Source organism: Lichenostomus cassidix, chromosome 3 (assembly GCF_008360975.1).
Source record: "Lichenostomus cassidix isolate B80296 chromosome 3, HeHo_3.0, whole genome shotgun sequence".
NCBI lineage: Eukaryota > Metazoa > Chordata > Aves > Passeriformes > Meliphagidae > Lichenostomus > Lichenostomus cassidix.
This window is the reverse complement of record NC_139483.1, coordinates 41,132,598-41,156,204: the sequence shown is the minus strand read 5'-3', so window position 1 is coordinate 41,156,204 and position 23,607 is coordinate 41,132,598. Positions and strand designations below refer to the sequence as shown.

General features: G+C 39.2%; 1 protein-coding gene across 1 annotated transcript; it reads right to left on the bottom strand.

Annotated features, from left to right (window-relative positions):
• Positions 1-878: 878 nt before the first annotated feature.
• ABCB10 (ATP binding cassette subfamily B member 10) lies at positions 879-22,588 on the bottom strand. The gene is made up of 13 exons (XM_085055459.1): positions 22,031-22,588; positions 14,617-14,817; positions 14,049-14,251; positions 12,250-12,384; positions 10,745-10,891; positions 9,847-9,982; positions 8,840-8,935; positions 6,141-6,350; positions 5,798-5,877; positions 3,909-4,089; positions 3,624-3,667; positions 2,101-2,135; positions 879-1,502 (listed from the first exon to the last, which is right to left on the bottom strand). Exons 1-13 carry the CDS (start codon positions 22,467-22,469, stop codon positions 1,211-1,213), a joined length of 2,199 nt encoding a protein of 732 aa, XP_084911585.1. The 5' UTR covers positions 22,470-22,588; the 3' UTR covers positions 879-1,210.
• Between the last annotated feature and the right edge of the window lie 1,019 nt (positions 22,589-23,607).

The following is a 23,607-nucleotide window of genomic DNA, read 5'->3' as shown; positions in this document are numbered from 1 at the left end:
TTCACTATATTCCACAAGGTGCCACTAGTGGCACTAACATTTTAAGCTTGCCCAGCACGAGGTATTTGAGTATAGCCACTAAAGTCTTCCAGCAACAAGTTTTCCTAGCCTAGATGAGTTTTAATGTGACATGAGAAGTTTCTAGCTTTTTAAAATCACTTTATAGGGTTTTGCATCTTCATAGATTCTGTTGAAAGAGACCCTTCAATTAGAAACATGAGGCAAACTCTTCACTGCCAAACATATCCTCCTGCAGTTATTCAAATCTATGTAATGCTGCTGTTTTACTAGTTGTCTTTGAGAAGGTTGTTTACTAGCTGTTTCTTCATAAAGTAGTTAGGCAAAACTCATTATTTCTATCACTGAAATTTTAATTAACAATACAAAACTTACATATGCCTTAAAAAAGGACAAAAACATATATGGGAGGGTGTATTCTTTTGGATATCTTAGACAGGAAGTGAAACTAAAGAAATGGGAAAATAGAAAAGAGAAGAAAATGCATGAAAATTTTAGATTTTCCTTATGCTGACTTCATAGTGTACTACACTTCCTTTGTCCTTATGTAAAGTCAGCTCTTTTTTTGGTTGCCTTTTGTGTTTGTTGGGTTTGTTTTATTAAAGAATTTTCCTCTGAGTTATGCTTTCATACTCTCTAAAATGTGTTTTTATATGTAATTCTCTACAGGAACTGTAGATGGGGATCATAATCAAGTTCAGAACACATAATCACATTTCAGAACAAACAGTACTGGAAGAAAAGTGCAGTGGAAGTCAGAACTTTCAGTGTGTTGTAGTGTCATGCATTTTTGAATTCCAGCATTTAAAGACTATTGACAAGCACAAAACACAAAAGTTCCTTGGAAAGAGACAATGATATGAAAATTATAAGATTGTAATTTAATTACCTTTAAAATACTGAACTTACTTGAGAATGGAGCACATTTTCATACAGTGCATTACAGCAAACAAGATTCTAGACAGTCTCAAAATAACACAAAGAAAAATCTATGCACTGAAATTATCTCAGTGTGACAGATATTTTTAGAAGTTACAATAGTTATTAAAAAGTTTTCAATAAAAAGTTTAAACACATTAAGTTTCAAAAGAATATTTTGTACATTTTGGAAAAATATAACATTTACTTTACATAACTGAAACATAACTTATAGTCTTTGTAATTTGTAAGTTTCCATTATTCATACATTGTCTCATACATTTTCTTTTAATATATCCTTTTCTCTGGATTGTAAATCTAATGCAAAAGTATCACTATTCTGAAGAAAAGCTTGTTTCTGCATTAGTTTTCTGAAAAGTCCATTTGGATTTGCAAGTAGTTCCTCATGTCTTCCACATTCAAGGATTTTACCCTGGCCAAGGACTGCAACGAAATCAGCATTTTGAATAGTAGACAGACGATGAGCAATAATTAGGACTGTCCTCCCTTCCATCAGCCGGTCCAGAGCTTCTTGCACTAGATATTCATTTTCAGCATCCAAAGCACTGGTAAAAAATGGGGTGGGGACAGGAGAGAGGATGACACTTTCATATTAAGACAGGTTGGTTTTGTATGCATTAGGCTTATTTTGCCACAACTGCAAACCCTCTCTGCTGCTGGTGAAGATGAACCACTGGTACTGCAGGAATGTCTCATGAACCTGCTTAGTGCTCTCATCCAAGATATAGGCATTACATAGTCTCATATGCAAAAATAAGCATGGAAAAATAACACTAAATTAAGTCAGTGGAAAAAACCCAGTTATACTGCAGAACAGTCATCTCATCAGGACCTAAATTTAAACTAAGGAATTAAGAAAGCTTTAAGGAGATGTTTCAAAATCATGTTACATATTACAAATTTAATTCCATGAAAAATCACAACACAATGTACCAATTATCCTTTCAGCTTTACATGAATAGTTTTTATCACAGGTCTCCTAACCAAATCACACATTCTGGGAGGCACTTTTTGGGGGGGGGGGGGGTGGAGAGCAATAAGGGGCTAGATGATTTGTACAAGGACATGAAGAGAAAGAAAGGAGAAAGCTCCCAAATCTGAGTTTTACATAATTTCTAAGTTTCTATTTCTTTTCCTTCTTACCTTGTTGCTTCATCTAACAGAAGAATTTTAGGATCCTGAAGGAGAAAGTAAAATTGGTTATAACAAGAATTAAACAAGATCTAAATATTTATAGCAATAGAGAACAGGATTTGCATAGCTTAAAACTCCAAGTCAGAGTACTTACTTCATCAAAAGAATTGAGTGTCATTCAAAGCATTACTTCTAAGAAATCTAAATGCTATGAGGACAAAACAGAAACAACACTCCTCCATTTTCAAATTTTCCAGACTAAAGTAGCAGAACACTATTCCCAGATAACCATTTGAAAGATACAAACTAAAGGTGGGCAATGATTTTTAAGGCATCCTTGGCAGCACTGCGGCTCTTCCACAGAGACTCAGCTACCTTCTGCTTGCTGTCAGTCTGCTGTTTAAAACTGTCTAGTAACTAAAAGTAACAAAACTCTACCATAAAGCAGTATTTCACCCACAGATAAAACATATGGTACTTAAAAACTACCATTTAAGAATTTCTCCCAATTAGATTACTAAAAAAAAAAAAAAATGCCAGCACTCAAATCCCTTAGAAGAATTCACTTCTGAATTACAGTACATAACCCAAACTTCCTTGATAAAGCTGAGAGTAAAAGCTTTAATCTTTATCTGGGACAGAAGGAACTCCACTGCACCCACAACTACTCCAGTATATCAGCTACTCATTTATTTTTTACAACCTTTTTTCTTCCACAAAATAGAGCCTCTAATCCCATGAACTGTATAAAATGCATGACTTAAAATACAATCAGCTTTTCAGCATTTGTGGTAAAAGAGAACTGGTACAATGAGATTCCTATTAATCTAGCAAAACTAGGCATGCTAGGATGCTACAGAGACCTGTGTGGCTTAACATGAATGCAAACTGGGTTGAGCAAGGATCAAAACTTCCAGCTGAGCATCAGCACCAAACTGCCTCCCTGCAAGGCCCTGTGGCTGTCCCTGAACCAAACTCTCTGTCCTTCTGATCCTCAGAAGCCTCCTCAAATTTGTGCAGCACAGAGCCTACCCTCAAGCTAGACCCATACCAATCTTTCAAGAAAAACATGACACAACATTGTGCCTGAAATATCATCTTGACCCAAATCCAGGCCACATCCCCTCAAAGCTAAGACAAGGCATCTGAAGAAAGAGCAAACTGCAACCCAGAAAAATTAACCCATGAATGATAGAGATCTGAACACAGAAGTGTCATATTTGAGTTTACTAGCACCACATTCTTAAAGTCTTCCTTCATCCTTGACCTCATCTTAAGGAAGTGGGCCATTATACTGTGATTTAACATCAGTGTCGGCAAGAACTATCAAAAAACATGGCTGAAAGATAGGAAGAAGCACTGACATTAAGTGTCATTAGTTAAGCCATTCAGCCCTTTCAAACTTCATTAACATAAAAGATACATTTTTTAAAGATATTTTCCTACCTCTTCCACTGAAAGACTTCCTGCTTTTCAATACTTCCTGCCTCCCCCCAAGAAGCAGTTAAATAATTGTTTGGGTGATGGCTTACCTTGAGCAGAGCTCGAGCAATCGCAATTCGTTGCTTCTGTCCACCTGGGGGAAAAAGATCAGTAAACTGAAAAACGAAAACAGATGTCAGGTAATTTTAACTGAATGCCTGGGTTGAGCAGAATTAGGCACATGTACTTTAGGGGGGAATGGAGGTCAAGTCTGGATTCTTTTAATACTTATGGCATGCTATGACTTGAAAAGAAAAGTGGTAACAAAAAATGATTAAATTTTTATATCACTCTACAGCATCAAGATTTTTAAAATAAGCAACATAAAGACATACCTGAAAGCAAAATGCCTTTTTCTCCAACTATAGTGTCAAACCCTTTTGGAAAATCTCTGATAAAACTAGCAGCATTAGCTATTTCAGCAACTTTCTGAATCTCCTCTGCAGTCACAGTAGAAGGATCCTCTGCACCATAGGCAATATTTTCAGCAATAGAACAGGAGAAGAGAATTGGCTCCTGACAAATGCAAACACATAACTAATATGGTAAATCTGTAGTTATATACATGTGTTGTCTGTATTTCAAATCCCACTTACAATATCCATATGAAGAATATGTAAGCTATGTTTTAATTGAATTAAAAACTAATGAAAAACCTCCCCCTCTAACACCAAAATGGACAGTGACAACCAATTAAAAATTAAGTTGCTTTTTTAACTGACAAAACATAACTCTCAATTCCTAATATTTTAGGAAGAGTTTAGGAAGAGCTATACATTCAAACATCAAAAACCCTTCCTTTGCACTTTGCCACACATCACCATCATGGGAGGGATGGAGCACCTCTCCTGTGAGGGAAGGCTGAGAGAGATGGGGTTGTTCAGCCTGGAGAAGAAAAGGCTTCAGAGACACCTGATTGAGGTGTTTCAGGACTTAAAGGAGGGCTGTAAGAAAGATTGGAACAGGCTATTTTGCAGGAGCTGTTGTGATAGGACAAGGGGTGATGGTTTTAAATAAAGGAGCGCCAGTTAATATTAGATATAAGGAAGACTTTTTTACAATGCAGGTGGTGAAACAATGAAAAAGGTTGCCCAGACAGGTGGCAGATGCCCAACCCTGGAAATATTCAAGGTCAGGCACATTCAAGGATGTGGTCTGAACAACCACATCTAGTTGAAGATGTCCCTCCTCAGTGCAGGGGATTTGATTAGATGACATTTAAAGGTCCCTTCCAACCCAAACTATTCTATGATTTGCAACAATGATGATTCTTTTTTTAATCTCTACACAGATTTTATGGCATTTTGTGCATTTAATTTATATTGAAGTTTGGCAACAGAGAACTGTGAGATGGACAAGTGATGTACAATGGGAAAATGTCTGAAACAAGGTAAGTGAGCTCTGTTTAAAAAATAGAGTGATGTTCTTTGAATACCAGTATGGTCTTCTACTGGTAATTCAAATGGAATACATTCATTCAAAAAGTTCATTCATGCTAATGTGCCAACAGGAAAATAATTTTTTGCACAAAAGCTTTCGGTAGCATTACTATATGAAGAAGCTGTTTTTAAATGCAACAAATACTCAGTTGCCCTCATGCTTTTAACCAGAACATCAGCCTAACAGTTAATTGCACTGTGAAGTATTGGGGGAGATGAGGAAACTATTTGATGAAATAGTTTAAGACAGCACTGACTTCCAGAGTTTGGAGGTTGCTAGGGAGGTGGCACTATAAGAAGAAGTGCCAACTGTGCTGTATTTTCATGCTTTCCTAATGGAATTATGTTTTCCTGGAAACTACTCAGAGCAGAGAAGGTCAGCTTTTTAAATGGCTGTGTAAAATATGATTGTGTGACTTCCATCAATACAAAAGGCAGTTAAGTGTTAAGATTTCTGTTACTTTCTTCAATAAGTTATAGCAAACATTAGGTTGGTCATTGCTACACAATTTACAGCAATGTGTCTTCCAGTCTCCACATCCACACTTTTCTTCTGAACTAACATTTTAAATCTCTGTGATTATGTGAAAACAGACTACAGAATACTGGAACTAGCTCTAAATACTTATTTTTAGAACAAAGCATGTGCAACAGCAGTTATGGTGAGATGGAAGGATTTCACTGAGAAACAAGATTATGTCATTTTAAAAAGAAGGAAGGTGAGGAAAAGCTAGCTGACCACAAAATTATTTCATTCACTTGGAATTTTTTTTCCTCTTCCTTACCTGACTTACTGTTCCAATCTTTGTCCTGAACCACAGTGGATTTAATTGACGGATATCAAAGCCATCAACGGTGATAGTACCTTAAGATAAGAAACAGTAAAAACAAGTGTGTTTGACATGTCCTGAAAAAAGATTGAAGAAACAGCTGAGGATGACAGCCCCTGTGGAATCACATACTATACTGGTAGATCAGAAATGCAAAGCTATGCAGGCACCACAACAAGGTAACCACACACCCTGAGGGAAGCACGGACCTCAAACACAGGAACTCCAACTGTTCATAAGGTCTATCTGAGATGCAAAGCATTAATTGTCACAAATGAGAGCAATATACAAACCATACCTGAGATAGGATCATACAGCCGCAGGAGAAGGGATACAATTGTTGATTTCCCTGTACCACTTGGGCCAACCAGAGCCATAACAGAGCCAGCTGGAATGGAAAGGCTGAAATCTTTGAAAATTGATGCTTCTGGACGTGTTGGATATGCAAATTCAACGTCTTTGAATTCCAAAGCACCTCTGAATACATCTTTGCTTAATGCGATTCCCTCTATATAACAAAGAATAAAATACAGAAATGTGAACAGAAACAAAAACTAGCTCAGCCCTCCTAGAACTTGCTTCACAGACACTCAATAGAAATATCTGTCTCCACTTTCAATCTAAGGATAGCTGCAAGCCACAATTCAGGACCACAGTGGTTACATTTCAGCCATGAGTGAATCAGTCTGGTACACCAATCATTCCTGAATGCAATTTCAGGCTGCTCACCAGCACTGAACCTGTAGGCTACCTACAGCAAGAGGGAGAATTTGCATCTTAACCACTAACAACAATCACTCCTCATAGAATTATCTGAATTAGTAACATACTATAAACAATTTAAGCTTTGTCAATTATGAGCAATGAAATAAAAAGGCATTGGTGAAGGCTAAAGTCCTGTTACCACAGAACACAAAACGATAAACATTGCAAATCATTTATTGCCCTTTCACCAAGCCACAAAAGTCACCTGAAACGCCCTCCCTCTTTGAACAAGAGCAGTTCCTGTCACTGGAATAAAGCTGCTGCTACATTTGTTGCACTGTCACTTTTTAGTTTTATTTTCTCCTTTCAGTGGTAAGCATATTTAAAAATTCAAATACCAATCAAAGGCCTAACTCTTAGGCAACAGTTCACTGAAATGAAAATTTCAATTTGTGAAATTTTCCATGAATGAAACCACCATGAATGAACAACTACCAAAGTTAAATAAAACCAGCTTCTTTCTGGAGCACAGCATTTGATTTAAACAATTGTCTTAATTTCATTACCAGGAAAAAGCTGATAAATAGTTAAGACAAAAAACCAAAATTTCTTCAAGCCCAGTGACACATAGCCATACAAAGCAAACTAATTGGACAGTGGGGCTGCATTCCCAAAGAACAAAATTCCCACTGGTTTTGTGAAAACTGGCAGTACTAAAGCAATACCTGAGTCATGCTTATTTGTGCTAGAGAAACACAACTCAAACCCTTAATTCTTTTCAGATGCAGCACACAAGTAACTCCCAACCAGCCACAGCAAAGAGTAGAACATGCCAATGTTTGGTTAAACAATAACTATGGATAGGAAACACAGACATCCTTTAGTAGCAAGCAGGATTTCACTAGTTCTGCTGCTACTAGAGCAGATAATTTAGTTTACTTTTCTTTTTCTCAGATTCCTGTTTCTTCTCCAGTCTTTCAATTTAATGGTAGTAGCATTGGGATGGAAAAGGCAAGAGCATACAATTCCAGGTTCCTTGCTTGACTGTAACCTATGGACATATACACTGTAACTTTAATGTTTCCACAATGGCCTGTAAACCAGCTTCTGGGAAAAGAAATGTATGTGCTAAACCGTGTGCTAGCAGCATAATCCTTATTATTACCACTGTTGCAAGTAATCACTTATCTTAAGTCTCAGTTCCAGTTATTGCACTGTCTATTCCATGGCCCAAACCACTGAAATCTACTGCAATACAGGAAGTCTGCCACCACAAGTCCTTCCTCGATATATTACTGTAAAAAATCTAAAAGCTACATACTTGTCCCTTGTTTGGATTCTAGACACAAGAAAAAAAGACATTGTTATTTGTTCCCAAGATATTTGCTGTCACCAGCAACAACCAGAGTTCTGCAAAAATAAAACCTTGCCCCCCAAAATAAGGGAGAAATGTGGGTAGTATTATTGCAAGGAGAAAGGTGCAAATTACTCCAAAAGCAACACCTGCTTTACCTGCACATCCCCACTATCCCAAGAAGCAGAAGGCTCCCTATCAGCTCTACCCTTTACTTCCTTTTATTCCCCAGTCATGCCTCAGTCCCTGATTCATGTGACAGAACAACTCAAAAATTCAATTTGGCATGTTTTCCTGAAAGGCCTCAAACAGTTTGTTTGCAAGTGAGGTTTCAAAGCAACGTCTTACTAAGGACTGGTTTTCACTGGATCACGATGTATGAAATGTTTAAGCTTGAAATATTCTTAATGAAAACCACCTGGTTTTGAAAGCTTCTCTTTACATACTGATCATTTCTTAGCCATTAGAGATGAGTACGGTAAGCCTTTCAGGGAAATATGAGATACAGCCATCTCAGAGCTCCTCCCTCCTCCTCTCCTTTTTCTTCTTTCCACTCTTTTCACTCTAAAGCTGAATCAAGAGGAAGTGGTGATGACATTAAAAAAAAATTCCAAAAAGCTAGAAATTACTATGCCCTCAGTCACATAACTTTGAAAGTAATATGGTTTAAAATCATATTCTGAATTAAATAAATGAAAAACAATGAAACCAAAAGTAACTAATTAAGCCAAACTTTTGGCTTCTAAAATTTTTTATTAAAGGAAATTTTCATCATCTGTTTCGCACTTAGGTAAAGTCAGAAGTATTACTACTGTATCTAGTTTCTTTGAAAAGTATGTAAGTCATTACTGCCTTTAAGTGTTACACACACCCTTCTGAAGTACTGCTGACCCATAAGAGAAGATCAACCTTTAAACAGTAGCAAACCAAGAACCCACCATTAAATGGAAGTTGTGGCTTCCTTTCAATAAGTTCCCAAAGACGTCCACCAGCACCTAGTCCTTTCATTAGCTCAGAATAAAAGGAACTCAGACCTAAATAAAAAGGAGAACAATATTATGCATCCGTATTGGAATGGAAGACATAGAAGAGCTAAAATTAGCATTGTACTTTTCAGCAGCAGCATTGAAGGATCATATGTGTAGGGGATCTTTAATTCCAACAAACTATTGGAATGGGTGCAACTTCAATTTTGATATACAAGGAAGCTGGTTTGTTAAATTTTGCCCTCAGGCAAAATTTAACAAACCATGTGCTCCCCATGATATCAGGTCTAGGCTTGGAAAAATGCAGGCAAGTTGCATTGCCCTCCCAGTCTATCAGAAGTAACAGACCCACTTTAAAGAATGCTTCCAATATGCTGCCAAACTTCCGAACACCTTATCTTAATTTTTGCCTGTATACAGCTGTGAAGACAGCTCTGTGAAAAAGATGAACAGCTTGTTTCTGGGCCAGTAGATTACAGAGTGTGACCTTCAAGAAGGAGTCAGTCAGTAAGGAAAACCAGAAGGTCAGCATCAGAGTGCAGTATTCTGCTGGCACTTTGCTTACTCTTATAGTCCAGGACACTCCACACTGAATTACAGCTAAATTCTACATGCCTTTTTAAATACAGTATGCCAAACACAGACCCATATATTTTATTTCTTTACACAATACGGCAAGTGTCTTAATGCAGACCTAAAGAAAATTAAAATAATATATACTGTCACATGCACACATTGAAAAAAGAAAACACTTTTCTTTTGGGGAAAAGGAAGGTTCATATTAAGTTATGGACTATTCTTTTCATTAACTTTTTTTTTTAATAAATTATGATTTCTAGGAAAGTTCCCTTGGAAGACACTTTTCAAGAAAGCCAGATCTTTTAAGAGCTTCTCCCCTCCCACCCCTATAATGACCATAATGCTTTGAAGTGAAGAAAATCTAATTTCCCATTCCATACCTCCAATGCTTATTCCAACCCAGAAAGCATACATCAAGAAAGATGAGAGTTCACCAACTGTCATGTAGGCACTGCCCATTAGCAATCCTCCTTTGTATAACACTGAGAGGACAATTAAGTTTCCAGTAAGGCCCGTCTAAGAAAAAAGAGAAAAAGCAGATTTTGTCACATACATTGTATATTTCATCCTCTAAAATGTGGTTTCAGAATTCCCCTTGTAATAAAAAGAACTGTCACTCTATAGGTATCTAGGCTTTTGGAGGACTGAGTTAAATTAAACAATTCTAAAGAAAAGCCAGACAACAGCCAGCCAGACATCCAGGGGCACTGTGCTATCCAACAAGTGTTCAAAAAGCAAGCAACTCCTTTTTGGATTTTTTTTCCCCAAGGTAGAAAGGAACACCAAACATTATTCTCAACCATCATTACCAAGGAAAAATTAGTAGTCTAAAGTTACATTCCAGTTTTAGAATTCAATTAAACAAACAGTTATGGAAAAATGCAGTCCAAGCCTCCCTCCCCTACCTGCACCCTCCCCACCTTCCTCTGCATTGATGCTGCTCTCACTGGGGAGCCACACCTCTAAAATGTTAAGGGTAGGGGAAGGGTTCCACTGGTTTAATTCCTTGAATAGAAGGCGCAGCCTCAGATAAGTAGTCCCCAGCTATGGGATGTGGGGCAGGAATAGAGGTATAAAATTACTTAATCATACCATTTTATCTCAAGATGCAGTTTCACAGCAATTTAGACTGATTTAAGTCCAGTCTTCCCACAGTTTTATGTCAGTTCAGTTTATTCTCAATCGTTTACTTGCAGATTTTTAAGTACCATCATGAGTTTTAAAATAATTGACACTTTGCATAACATGGTTGGCTCATTTTCATTAAAATGTACTTACTGCTCCGAAGAAGCCTGCCCGAGCTAGTGCCTCTTTTTTAGCCAGCTGTAGCACATAATCAACTCTATTTGTATATTTCTCCATTTCAGCCACTTCTTGCCCAAAAGCTCGAACTGTTCTGATGTTTCCAATACGCTCTTCAGCTAACTGCATTGAAGCAAAGCACCAAACAGATCCACAGAGACACACAATTTGAAATGCACACATTACAGAACTTGTGAAAGTTAAACAAGTATCACTTCACTAATCTACAAATCTTTGGATAGCAGTGGAAAATTTCTCATGCCACCCAACCCCCCTTTTAAAAAGTCTATTAAGTTACAAGCAAATTGCATGCCCAGGCAGTTTTAAAAAAAACTTAATATTGTCTTAATTGCTAGCAGAGACAGAAAAATATAAAAGTAGGGTTAAAAAATTTGGTATGAACAACATCCATAGGGAAATCACTATTCACAATAATTTGCAATAACAACATGGGAAGGGAAAAAATAAAGAATATTCTGTTCCATAGTAAATCATGCAAAAAAGCCTGCAGTTATTTCCTAAAACAATTCCACTCATTTGATCAAAGCAATGCTGGGAATTAATTTAGCCCAACTACTAATGTCTCATTTCAACCCAGTATTCTAATTTCTAAACAGCAAAGTATTAATTCTAAAATACCTCAACTGTAACCAATTACACTAAGGTGTTCACGGACATTGTGATGGTCTTAGAAAAAATAAGGCCCCTATTCTAAGTAAAAGTATGATATAAAAATATAATTCTCCTTCTCCATCCCTCATTCAACCCGAAAATTTGAATGGAACACGGTAATTGTAAACTACATCTGGTTTACAAAGGCTTGAGCTTCCTGTCAACACAGTCTGAGGAATACAAACAGAAGAGAGCTAATCTTCCTTTTGCACAGTCCTCCAAAGGCCATCCCAAGTTTGTAACAGCTGACAACTGTGACTATTTTAACTAGAGCTCTTAATTACATTTCTATGCTTTATAATGATGTTTCCCTACCCTAAGCCTTTGATGAAAATGTTTAAGAAACAGGCTTCATAAACATTTAAGAGCAGTAAGGCCAAGCATCAGGTATGCATTCCAGAGAAGGACTTGCTAGCAAAGGAAACATCCATCTAGGATGCTTCTGATAGCTTCAGGCTCAAAACCATAATCCAAGAAAAGTGTTTTTCAAACCCAGGTACCCAATTACACAGGACTTCATAGGCTGCTTTTTTTATGCTCTCACAAAGCTAAAGCCTAACCTCATTATCGTTTTCTGTATTTCCAAATTCTCAAGGCCTAGTATCTCTGCATTCTACTGTTACGGACAATGGAAGCATAGTTGTTTCTGAGATATATGAAAAACTGTTACTGAGGTTTACCTTTCATGCTACCCAAGTGCAAAACTACAGGGTCAGAACAACAGTACAATCGTCTTCAGAAGATCTGCAACTTCCGATATATTAACCTAAATATACTAGAGCAACTTTAAAATTAGCAAGAAAGGTTACCTGTGTTGCTTCTGCAAGAGAATCTTGAGTCGTTTTTGTAAGTTTTCGCAAGTATCTGCCATAAATCACAGCCAGGACAGCCAAGGGTGGCACAACACTCAGAACAAATGTAGCAAGGCTAGGGGACACAAAAAACTAGAAGAAAAAGATAGTGTCAGAGTTTTGCATTCAGATTAAAAAAAAAAAAATCCCTGGAGTACTAAAGTGCAACATCCCTTGCTACTTTTCTAACACTAGTAGGAATTTGATTTAGTGCTGCCATGCTTTCATTTATCATGTTTTATTTTTTTTTGCAGGCAAAATATCCATTCTTCCACAGCATCTGGGAAGTATCCCATGGTTAGAACAAAGAACTATAAACAAAGCCGTCTGGATTTAATTTTAGCTTTCTCACTGGTTCACTGTGTGGTCTTAGTCAAGCATCTTAACCTACCACTAAACAGGCCTACCAGGAAATCTCTTGGGGATGCTGAAAGACATAAGCTATTATACAGTTTCTAAAGTGCTTTCACAACTATTAAATGGATGGTGTAATACAGAAACTCTGAGTAGAGAAATATCATACACTGCTTCTGGGTAACTGAGGAACAGATGGAGTCACCCGTACTCCCTAGCACCCATGAATGGGTAGAACAGTGTATTTAATTTACTGCTGCAAATATTATCACTTGTAATGATTATTATCAAAGCACCTAAAGAGGTTATCTTCATAAGATTTCTTGAAATTAGATCTAATGTGTTTTAATTTCAACTTGCTTTCTGTGTTGAAAACAAAAATCTCCAGAAAAAGTCAAAATCAACATAATTGACAGGCTTTATAATTATTTCATAATAATATCTTCTTTCTGGGCAAGTTTTTATAGTCCACCTCTTACTACCATCTCATGGCAGTATTTTGGAGCAAAATGCATTAAATAAAGTTATCTCATTTAATCCATGGTAAGATAAAACCTTAGACTCTCCTTTTTAGAGAGAACAGAAAGCTGTGATTTTATCAGTGACAAAACATTAAAACTTTAAAGATTCATAGTGGAAACTCTTAACAGTTTCTAATAATGTCAATATTGGAAGCTTATTTTTATGAGGAGACTTTTTGCTATGTTTTAACTCCAGGTAGACAGCAGAAATTACTACACCTTCATTTAAGATAATTGCAACCAATGTATCTTTTCCCAGATAAGCATAAAAATATTAATAACACAAAAAAACTCAAAACATAAAGAGAAGCCAAATTTTCATGTAAACCAAATGACCACCAAGGAAGATTAACTGATGCACTGCATTGAAGTCCTGATTAACAAGATTCCCACATAAATATATTTTTATAGACAGACTAAAGCAGAAAGACTAATGCTTGTAAAACTCCTCTGCATTAATTAGATATGCAGTGCTGCCCTTGCTCACCTAGCCTTTAAGCAGAATCAATCAACTTTAATGATTTTCATATCAAGCCGTTTATACCGTATTTTACCTACAACCATGGGAATGTTATCCCTGATTTTAATATCTTCAGTAAGAATGGAATTCAGCTATTTGCCTACTACATTTTGCTTGATAACTTGGGTAGCAACAGTAGTTAATTTCTATCCTTCATCCTCCAAATTTTGCTTGAGTAAACATGAAGTGGCTACAGGCACATCGCCTATTGCACTAATCTCTTTATCTGTTGTAGATAACCAATTAAATACACTTGTACCCAAGAGCACACAATTGTTCCTGGACTGATTCACACTCACCTAATAGAACTGAAACAAATGTGAAACTACAAGAAGTGTCAAGCAAGTAAGAGACCACCATACCATCATTCCAACCCCCACAGATGCTTGTGCTCCTGCCCTGAGCCCATCTGAAAGGTTTTCAGTCACTGAGCGGCCCAAGAGGGCTGTATCTGAAGATAAGCGGTTTATCAGCTCTCCTGTTCTGGTCTTGTCAAAGAAAGCCGTTTCTTGCTTCAGAATAGAGGAGAACATGGTTGCTCTCAAACGTTTCACAATTCTTTGTCCTGTCAGAAACAGAAGTCAGTCAAGCATGGCACATGAGAATTTACAGATACCGACAATATAAAAATCACAGGATTGCACAGCACTGAACAAGACACATTACAGGATTTTAATATACCACAAGAGAGTCTGGTAAGATCTATTAGATGAAATCTTTAGGATCTCACCTAACAGTAAATAAAAATGAACAATCATTCCAGCATACTTATCTTTGCATTATTAGTTTACCTTTGTTCTGGTAAAAGAAACTACTGATTCCAAGAGGATCTCTTGGCCACTGCCAAGAATTTATTTAAGATCATTAGATATCCTGACTCTGCAAAAACCCAAGATGACTCTTGGTAACACTTTTTGATTCTGTTTTTACCTGCAGTCTGCATGAGGTAGACACGAGTAGCATTAGCAGCACCACCACATAAAAAGATTCCACTCAGCAAGGCACACAGGCTGGTCAGGCTGTCAGTGAAATTCTCACTGGGATTTGTATAAATAATGTCAATAACTTTCCCCATAAAGAAAGGGGCTGACATGGTAATGACACTGGAAACTGCCAGGAAGCCAACAGCAGCTGCAAATCAACAAGAAAAGGAAAGTTAGTCTGAACTTACAAAACCATTAACAGCACAAATAAAATGATTTTTCACTTGAAATTTCTATTACACTTGCAAGTGCCAATTGAAATAATCAGCACCCTTTCACACCAGCTCTGAAGGGGTATTTTAAGCCACTGTATAAATTATTTTAGGCAAAGCACATTTTAAGACCCTGAATGCCTCTGTATACAATCACAGTCTTGGAATCACTTCTCTTGTCTAATCTTCAACAGCACCATCCAACAAGGTTAACTTTTCACAGATATCACCCATAGAGAGCATTGACAGTTACCAAAATGTCACACACAATCCTTCAACTCCTGTTTGGTTTGGGTTTTATTATTCATATTTGTTACTGTATGACAGCTTCCAGTTGTCTCTTTTTGAGATAACAATGGACTGAAATAAAGATCTGATCTGAGAACTGGTTAAACCATGCAATTTTATTGGGTGAAAAAAAAAAAAAAAACCAACAAAAAATTTTGATTTCCTCTTGACTGATAACATTTAAAAACATTCATTTTGTTTTATTCTTTATTATTGTTGGTCTAAAAGAACAATAGTATAAGATTTAATTAGAAGTACATTTGCTGATGAGCAGAGCTCTTGAATTGCAGTTGCAAGATCACCCATGGAACAACCTGTGTAGCTCTTTGAAGCTGTATCACAAAGTATGAAAATCACATTGTACCAAGATTTAGCCTTTTGAACTTAAATCTGCAAAGAAATTTCTTGAGCCAAGAACACAGATTAATTCTAAAAAGCAAGCCAAGCTTGGAAGTCTGAGAGCTAGAAAAAACCACATCTTAATTGAAAACTGAACAAACTTGATATGAAAACCACTGAACCACAACAATGACATTTATACAGCATAATTTTTCAAGAACCAACCACACACTCAGAGCAACCATTCATAGGATTGCTACAATACTGCTGGCAGATAATGCCTTTGAAGACAAAAATATACTGTGCTGAAAGTCCTGAAGTTGCCTGAACTTTAGTTTCATTCTACTGAGCTTCTTGTATCACTTCTATGATGAAGATAGCAATCAGCCTCCCAGCAGCACAATGCCATAAGCAATATTTCTATGCATACCTGCAGCCTGTGCTTCTTATTCAAGATTTGTTGGCAATCTTTCCCTTGTGTTACACTCAGGCCAGCAAGCATGTGAAAGATACGAGATTTGGATCTTTAACTTGAAGCTACAGAAACTATAAGAAACCAGAGCAGAAAGGGGAAAAACTTGCTGCTGCAAACTTATGTGATCTATGCCATAGACACATCTCATAAGGATATTATTTACTAGCTAAAAATTCATGAATGACCTTACTAACAGGCTGGCAGCACTGGTGTATTCAAGCTGTGAAGCAGCAGGGAAAAATCCAACAAAACCCAGGTCATTTCCTGTCAGGAAAAGCTGGTTGGTCTCCAAGGCAGCTGGAGATGGACAAAAGCACTGATTATAAGCACAGCACTGAGCCCAGTAGCTCAGAATGACAGCTCAGTCTCCATTAGTCCCAACGATTTCTCAATTACGGATGAAACAGGACATATGAACTGCAGATATAAACATTCACAGAAGGAAGAGGATTGTATGGCTAAACCCCCATATGTTTCTGTCCGATGGCTTGGATTTATCTTCAGCTCTTCTTCATTCAAACTAGCACAGGTTTCACTGTAATTACTTCCAACAGCTTTAACTGAATGAAGAGCAAATACTAGTACCTAAAGCAAACTTAAAACTAGTGAACTAAGCACCATACCTGTCTTTATTAATTTAATCACCCCAAGCCAACAAATCACATGCAAAATAAGGTTCCCTAACTGAAACTCTAATGTTGATTATACCAGCAGACCAACTACAAAATAGCACAGTTGCCAAGTGGCTGATCTTTTTTGTTTGTTTTAAAATGTTGACTAGTTGAAAAATTGGAACCAGCAAACTCTCGTTTCATCTCCTCCTTCAAAGGACCTGTCGTGGTGATAACTGACTGAAGGGAGGAGTTCAATGTGTTCAGCAACCAGATATGAAGACACTTCAGTGACACTGAAGGTTGTTGCTGATAGAAAAAAAAGGTCAGAGTTAACTCTATAGTATTAGTTTCACATGGATTACTCTGCTACCCAGAAAATTACATCCAACAAAAGGGTGTATTTTGGAAGCTTTATTTTTTAAAGTAATTTTTTGTAGGCTATGAGATCACAATAAAGAAAATGTTAGGAAGATCCGTAGAACTTACAAAACCAGTGGCAACAGAAGCTATGACAAGGCAAGCTGGCTGCAGCAGCAGCTGAGCAACCCTCTTAGAAAAGTTAGACAAACATTTTGCATGTCTGTTTGCACAGAAATCCAGATTGCTGAACAAAGTGATGCCCTTATTGCTATTAAGATCAACACACTCTGTGTTGATCTTAAGGCTAACATGGGCTTGTTTCTTGACAGAAAACCTGCAACTTCCTTTGAGGACAAGGAATTGGTTGCCAACTGATAAACCAGGATGTTTACAAGCAATAATTAGCAAAGCTGCCAGAAACCTCTCTTCAGAACATAGACTAAGTGACTCCAAAGAGTCATAAATTAATTTTCTACACACAAAAGCACCACCAAGATAGTGAATGTTTCTAATTTTGCTGGTTCTTACCAAAGCACCCTTCTCACCCAGTATAGTATGTGGAAGTGTATGAAGGCAAAAAATTACTTGCAAGCCTGTTTGGAGAGGGGCTGTTTTAAAGACAAATACATAAGGATTTACCTCAGATGAATTAGGATTATCTATGCCGTTCAGGGATAAAAGACAGGAAAATGAGGTACTGATATCTGGCAGTGCACAGCAGCCCAGCAACAAGTCACATTAGCCAGTTTTTACTATTCCATAGGCCATGAATGTTACCTCTTGAAATCTGTATTGTACTGGTTTCATTTAAATATGGGGGGCTGATGGGTCAGAAGCAAGCTTTGGATTTGTGAGAAATATCTTTCTACCAGTAATGATGAATGTCTGTCCTTTACCAGTTATCTGTGCAGTTTTATTTAATACACAGGGATATTTTTAGCTTAACACTGACTGGCTTCCCACAAGGGCATTTGGAGTGATGAATAAAACCTACCACATTATCAGGTGCATTCAGACAGATCAAGCTCTTCAGTATGGGAGAAATTGTGCTGGAAAATTTTATATATGTTGGTCAAGTAACGTTAATTTCCTTTAGGTGGACCCAGGTCCACAATATTTTTGGGTATCAACCCTGCAAAGAGTCAGCTCTGCAAATACTTACTACAAGATAAAAATCTTCTTCCAGAGTACACTGTAAGCACCTAAGGATGCTCTGCATAGTTCTAGGTTAGGTATGAGTGGTGTGGTTTTCTTTCTGTGTTAAAGTAAATTCATACATGACATCTACACTGCACCTATTATTATGCAAGAACCTTTTAGAACCACCTTGCTTACACTGTTAAGAACAACTGTGTTACTCTGTTCAGAAAAAAAATAGTTCACAAAATGCTAGAAAGTAACAGAATAACTCTAGGTTTACAGGACAGACTAAGGCTTCTTTTTTATCATACATTTAACTTGTTCATATTTACCTTATACAGAAGACAGTCTGCGTCAGACCAACCTAGCTATTACTCCTTCTACCTGCACAATTCACACAAATAATGCAGCAACAACATTCCCCAAGGAAATTAAGCTCTAAGCACCTAACTGATCACAGTGATAAGCAGCTATTGTTTCTGCAATGTCTTACTTAAGAAACTTCGTTAACAGTTCACAGTCAGTTTAAAACAAGCAACTGTCACCAATTTGCCGCAGAAAAACTAACTTTCTGTGATGAAGCTACAAGGCTGCTTGGACCTTTTGTGAGTTTCATACCAAACATTGACAAAATCAGAAGAAAAACTACGGGGAGAAACAACAGAAAGCACCTAGCCTATATTTTATTGTCGCAGTGCACATGAGAAAACACTCAGTAAGTTACCCCTACATATATATACACATAGGAATTACGATTTTAAAACCACGAGAATTGCCTTCAAAAAAGTCAAAGTGTAATTACCTGGTGTAATTTTAAAGTACAATAAAATCCAATTATGAATAAGGCAGTGCTCTTAATTGAAAATTTTAATTGAAAATTTTGACTTAATTGATCCATAGGAAAGCAGCTATTACAAATTTGCAAAAAATTACTAAATAAAACTTATGAAATAACATTTCTTGAACGTCTCTAAAGAAGACCCGTGGACAAAACAAACCTACTTACTCAGTGCACAGAAGGTTTTATACAGAGAAAGGGCACACTTTGCTATAGGATTAAAAATTTCAGAGTTCCTTGTACTTATTTTACTATTCAATAGAACTATTGTTTCCTTTGAGTGTGGTTTGGATGAAGTGCAACAGACAAATTCTCACGGGGAGAAACAAGAAGGCAGGAGGAAATAAAAGGGATCATTTTGAAAAGGCATTTTTGTGGTCTCACACATACACAGCAGGATTTAATAATCTCAACAACGGCTCCATCCTCTTCCCCAGGAACTGAATTTAACTGAAGATGCAGGTTTACCTTACCTGACCACACCAGATCAGCCAAAGAACTCCTACAATTACTTCTCTCCTTTGTTAAACCTGGGAGGTATTACATGATTTACAAACTCCTAACCACCACACAAAACTGTGGTCACTCTAGAGTGAATTCCCACCATAGTATTTAGGCTTCTTTTTACCACTTTAATTGCAAACACCACAATTTAACACACATGTTTCATTTAAAACATATTCATAGCTCTACCCCACTGTAGAAGTAACTGGACATGGAATATATTACAGATTTTTTTTTGACAGTATGACATTTGATACATTTATTTTCATTCCTAGAAGCCTCCAGAGGGTCAGAAGCTCCTTCTGCAGGAGGTGCTGTGTGCCAGCACACTGGAACTCCATGCCAGAGCACACTGCCTCTTCCTGAGCCATTGGATGGTGACAAGGCCCTGCCCAGAGCAAGATGGGACCTTCTCCTCTGGTGCCAATTCCAACGGGAGCAGGTCACCTTCACCTCATCAGCTGACACCATTGCCCCAGCACACCCAGATGGGTTAAGATAGTCTTGCTCAACTTCCTCAACTTCCTCATAAATCATCCTCTGCTCACACTGTCTTCCACTGCCCTCACTGCAACCACTTCATCTTCTGTGACTGCGAATTTCAACTCACAACTGCAGGGAGCAGACGCACTACCATGACTCATGCCATATGGAATCACAAGAAAGGTACACAGCACTCCACAGTGGTACTGCTACACCCGAGGTTACCAGCCACTGGTTCTATAAAACAAAAAATCTGGAAGAACTCAACCTTCCTGCAGAACTAAACAGCACCTGTAGACCTCTGAAGAGATCTCACAGCTTTGCTTACTGGTTATGTTGACTTGAAGAGGAAATTAAATGTTTTACCCTTGTTTCATTTTTTCATATAGTGAAACCATTAACCTTCCTCTTTTTTTGAATGCAGGAAAACCAGACATATTAGATTTTTTAAGGACCAGTTTCTCAGTACAAAGCTGCAACAGGGACAAAATGCAACCTATTTTAATATATTTTAGATACAATGGGTAGATGCAATTTCCCTACAACCACCTACAAGGCGTTTTACCCATATTTGTTATCTCTGCACTCTATAATGACCCAAAGCATTTTTCTTGTTAGCTTTTTCATCATCCTACCTAATTACAACTTAACAACGAAAGTTTTCCCTTAAGAAGGGTGTCAATAGAGAAGAATTTTACATAAATTCACTCCTCTCCCAGAATGCAGACCAATTGAGCACTGAAAAGCAGTTATTATGTTTCCATTTTTTTTCCATCCTCATGACTTGATTTCATTAAGTTGTTCTGTTAAGGTTTTTTCAAAAATTTAATTCAGGCCATTTTGTTGTCTCAAAAGAAAAACTGCATGTAGCTGATTTTTAGTAACTGTGATAACTGATTTACTTAGATAAAACCATCAGCAGGCTGCACAGATTAAGGATATTTTGCTCTATTTCAAAACATAATTACAAAAAAGCATACCATGGCCTGCCTGTGATAAACAAGATGACAGCGAGTGCCCAGTAAAGTGAACTAAATTAAATTTTCAGTTATTTAGAAGCCTTGGTCCTAAAAGCCATCCTTACAATAACTGATATATTTACTTGATTAAATTTAAATGGGAAAACCACACTTTTAAAACTTCATTGTAAAGTCAGCAGGAAGACTAAAATTTATAAACATTCATTTGGATCCAAATCATGATGGCTATATAATACCAACATGTAATGAAACTCTGAAAATATCCACTGTGAATAAAATCTTGTGCAAAGTGTTTCATATTTCACAAACCATCTCTTTATATGTCTACCTACCTCACCTCTCTTCTATCAAACACCATTTACCCATTCCATAGGAAATACCTGTATCTTTGTGAAGGACTACAGGCCTCACATGTGATAGCACTGTCTGCCAATAAAGATGCCTTAAAAACCCAAAGCACATAATAATTTGACATTGTTTTCTTACCAACAGCTATTATCCTATTAACCTATGAGAAGCAATGTCAAGAAAAGTTCGTTTATACTCTATCGAAAATATCAGCATCAAGGATGTATTTTGTACTTTTGACTTCACGTTATTTTCAGACACTAGAAAATATTTTTCAAAACATCTTACACATGTTTTAAGCAAAAAAAAATCTTGGGGGACAGAATTCCAATTTATTTTAAAAAATAAAAATAAATGCTTCGGATTTCCCTTTTTACTTCATTTCACAGAGTCTTGGGCCCAAATTTATTGCAGGCAGATTGCGAAGCCAGCACTGAATATGCACAGAGGCATTAAACAAATGGAACTGAGTTCTCTAACTTCCAAAACTTTTGTCTTCCCTTCAAAAACCAACAGATTAAGAGATGGCAAAGGGAGAAGAGAGGGGAGAACGCATGTTTTTAGCTTTTCACACGTATGGAAGGCTCGGTTGAAGATTCCACGCTGCGCTGGGACGCTGCCAGCTGGGCCGGTTCGCCAGGGAAACACGACCTTCTCCTTCGCCCCGGCGGCCGCTCCAGGCGCGCACCCCGGCCGCGCACCCCGGCCCCGGCAGCCCCTCCGGGCGGGGCGCCCGCCGCCCCCTCCCGCTCGGGCAAAGCCCCGGGGCGGCCCCGGTACCTGTCAGTCTCCAGCGCTCGGGGTGCGCCAGGGCCAGCAGCCTCCGAGCCTCGAAGCGCGGCGGAGCGCCCGCAGCCTTCCGCGGCGGCTCCGCGTCCGCCGCGGTGCTCAGGGAGCGCGGGGCACCGCCCGCGGCGGGGAAGAGGCGGCGGCAGGACGGGGAGCCCGGCGGCAGCGGCGGCAGGGGCAGGGGCTGCGCCCCGCACCTGCCGGGCAGGAGCGGCGGGGCGCGGAGCCCGGCGGCCCCGGCGGCCGCCCGAGCCCAGGGGGGCGGTGCCGCCCGGCGCAGCAGCGGCAGCAGCCAGGGCAGGCGCGGCGCGTAGCCCGCCATGCGGCCGGCGCGGCACCCGAGCTGCTGCTGCGGCCGCGGGTTCTCGCCGCGCGGGTCTGCGGCGAGAGGAGGAGGAGGAGGCGCCTCCGAGCCGCCGCCGCCGCCCATGGGCCGACGGCCGGCAACCCGCGGCCGCCCGGGCCCAGCCCGGCCTGCGGCGCGCTGATAAGGAAGGCTGCGGCTGTCGGCCTCCTCTCGGCCGCCCCGGCCAGCGCCCTCTGCCGCCGCCCGGCCCGGGGAAGGGACGGGAGGGGACCCGGGCCTGCCGAAATGGCGCCCGAGAAGGCTGAGAGGGGATCCCACTAATGCATATAAATATCTCAAAGGCAGGTGCCAAGAGGATGGTGCCAGACTCTTTTCAGTGGTGCCCTGCGGGAGAGCAAGGAGCAGTGGCCATAAGTGAACACGTAAGAAGTTCCACCGCAACATGAGGAAGAACTTTATGTTGAAGGTGGCAGAGCACTGGAACAGGCTGTCCGAGGAGGTCGTGGATTTTCACTGTCCGGAGATAGTGAAAACCCACTTGGACGAGTGGTCCTGTGTCACCTGCTCGAGGTGACCCTGCCTTGCCATGGGCTTGGACTGGATGATCTCTAGAGATCCGTTCAACCCTTACAAGTCTCTGATTCTTCGAACCTGCCCTGCCCTGCCGCTGACAGCAGAGACCCACGTGGGAAGCGACAGGAGCTGAGGCAGCCGATCCCGGCAGAAGAAAGCAGGAACTTGGCCCCTTCCCCTGTTCCTCCCTTCCAGGCCTGCATGGATCACACCAGGGGTAGACATTTCAGGCTGGCCACTGGACCTGGCCGGCCTGTGTCCATGGGTTTGCTCTTGGTTCAAACAAGGGAAAATCTCCATCCAGAGGAGACCTGCCTTTCAGGGACATCATGTGCCTGATGCCATGCTCAGGCTGGTGTCTATGGGATCTATATAAACTGGCCTTATGTGCCCATTCTCAGGCTAGAGCCCACAGGATTAGAAGGATTAATGGGTTCAGACAGAAAGAGGGGAAATTCAGGATAGACATTAGGAAGAAATGCTTTACTGTGAGGGTGGTGAGATACTGAAACAGGTTACCCAGAGGAATTCTGGATGCCCCATCCCTGGAACTGTTCAAGGCCAGTTGGGATGGGGCTCTGGTCCAGTAGGAGGTTTCTCTGCGTGTGCCAGGAGGGTTGGGATTAAATGATCTTTAAGGTCCCTTCCTACCCCTTAAAATTACTATTTTCTTCACATATCACTGCTC

What these genes read in the sequence shown, in the direction of transcription:
- ABCB10 (XM_085055459.1), bottom strand. Translation starts at nt 22,469, where the DNA reads ATGGGCGGCGGCGGCGGCTCGGAGGCGCCTCCTCCTCCTCCTCTCGCC. An exon ending in CTACCTCATGCAGACTGCAG is followed by an intron (nt 14,252 to 14,616) that starts GTAAAAACAGAA and finishes TGTTTCTGACAG; the next exon opens with GACAAAGAATTGTGAAACGT. An exon ending in AGATTGGAACAGTAAGTCAG is followed by an intron (nt 4,090 to 5,797) that starts GTAAGGAAGAGG and finishes TGCATTTGTCAG; the next exon opens with GAGCCAATTCTCTTCTCCTG.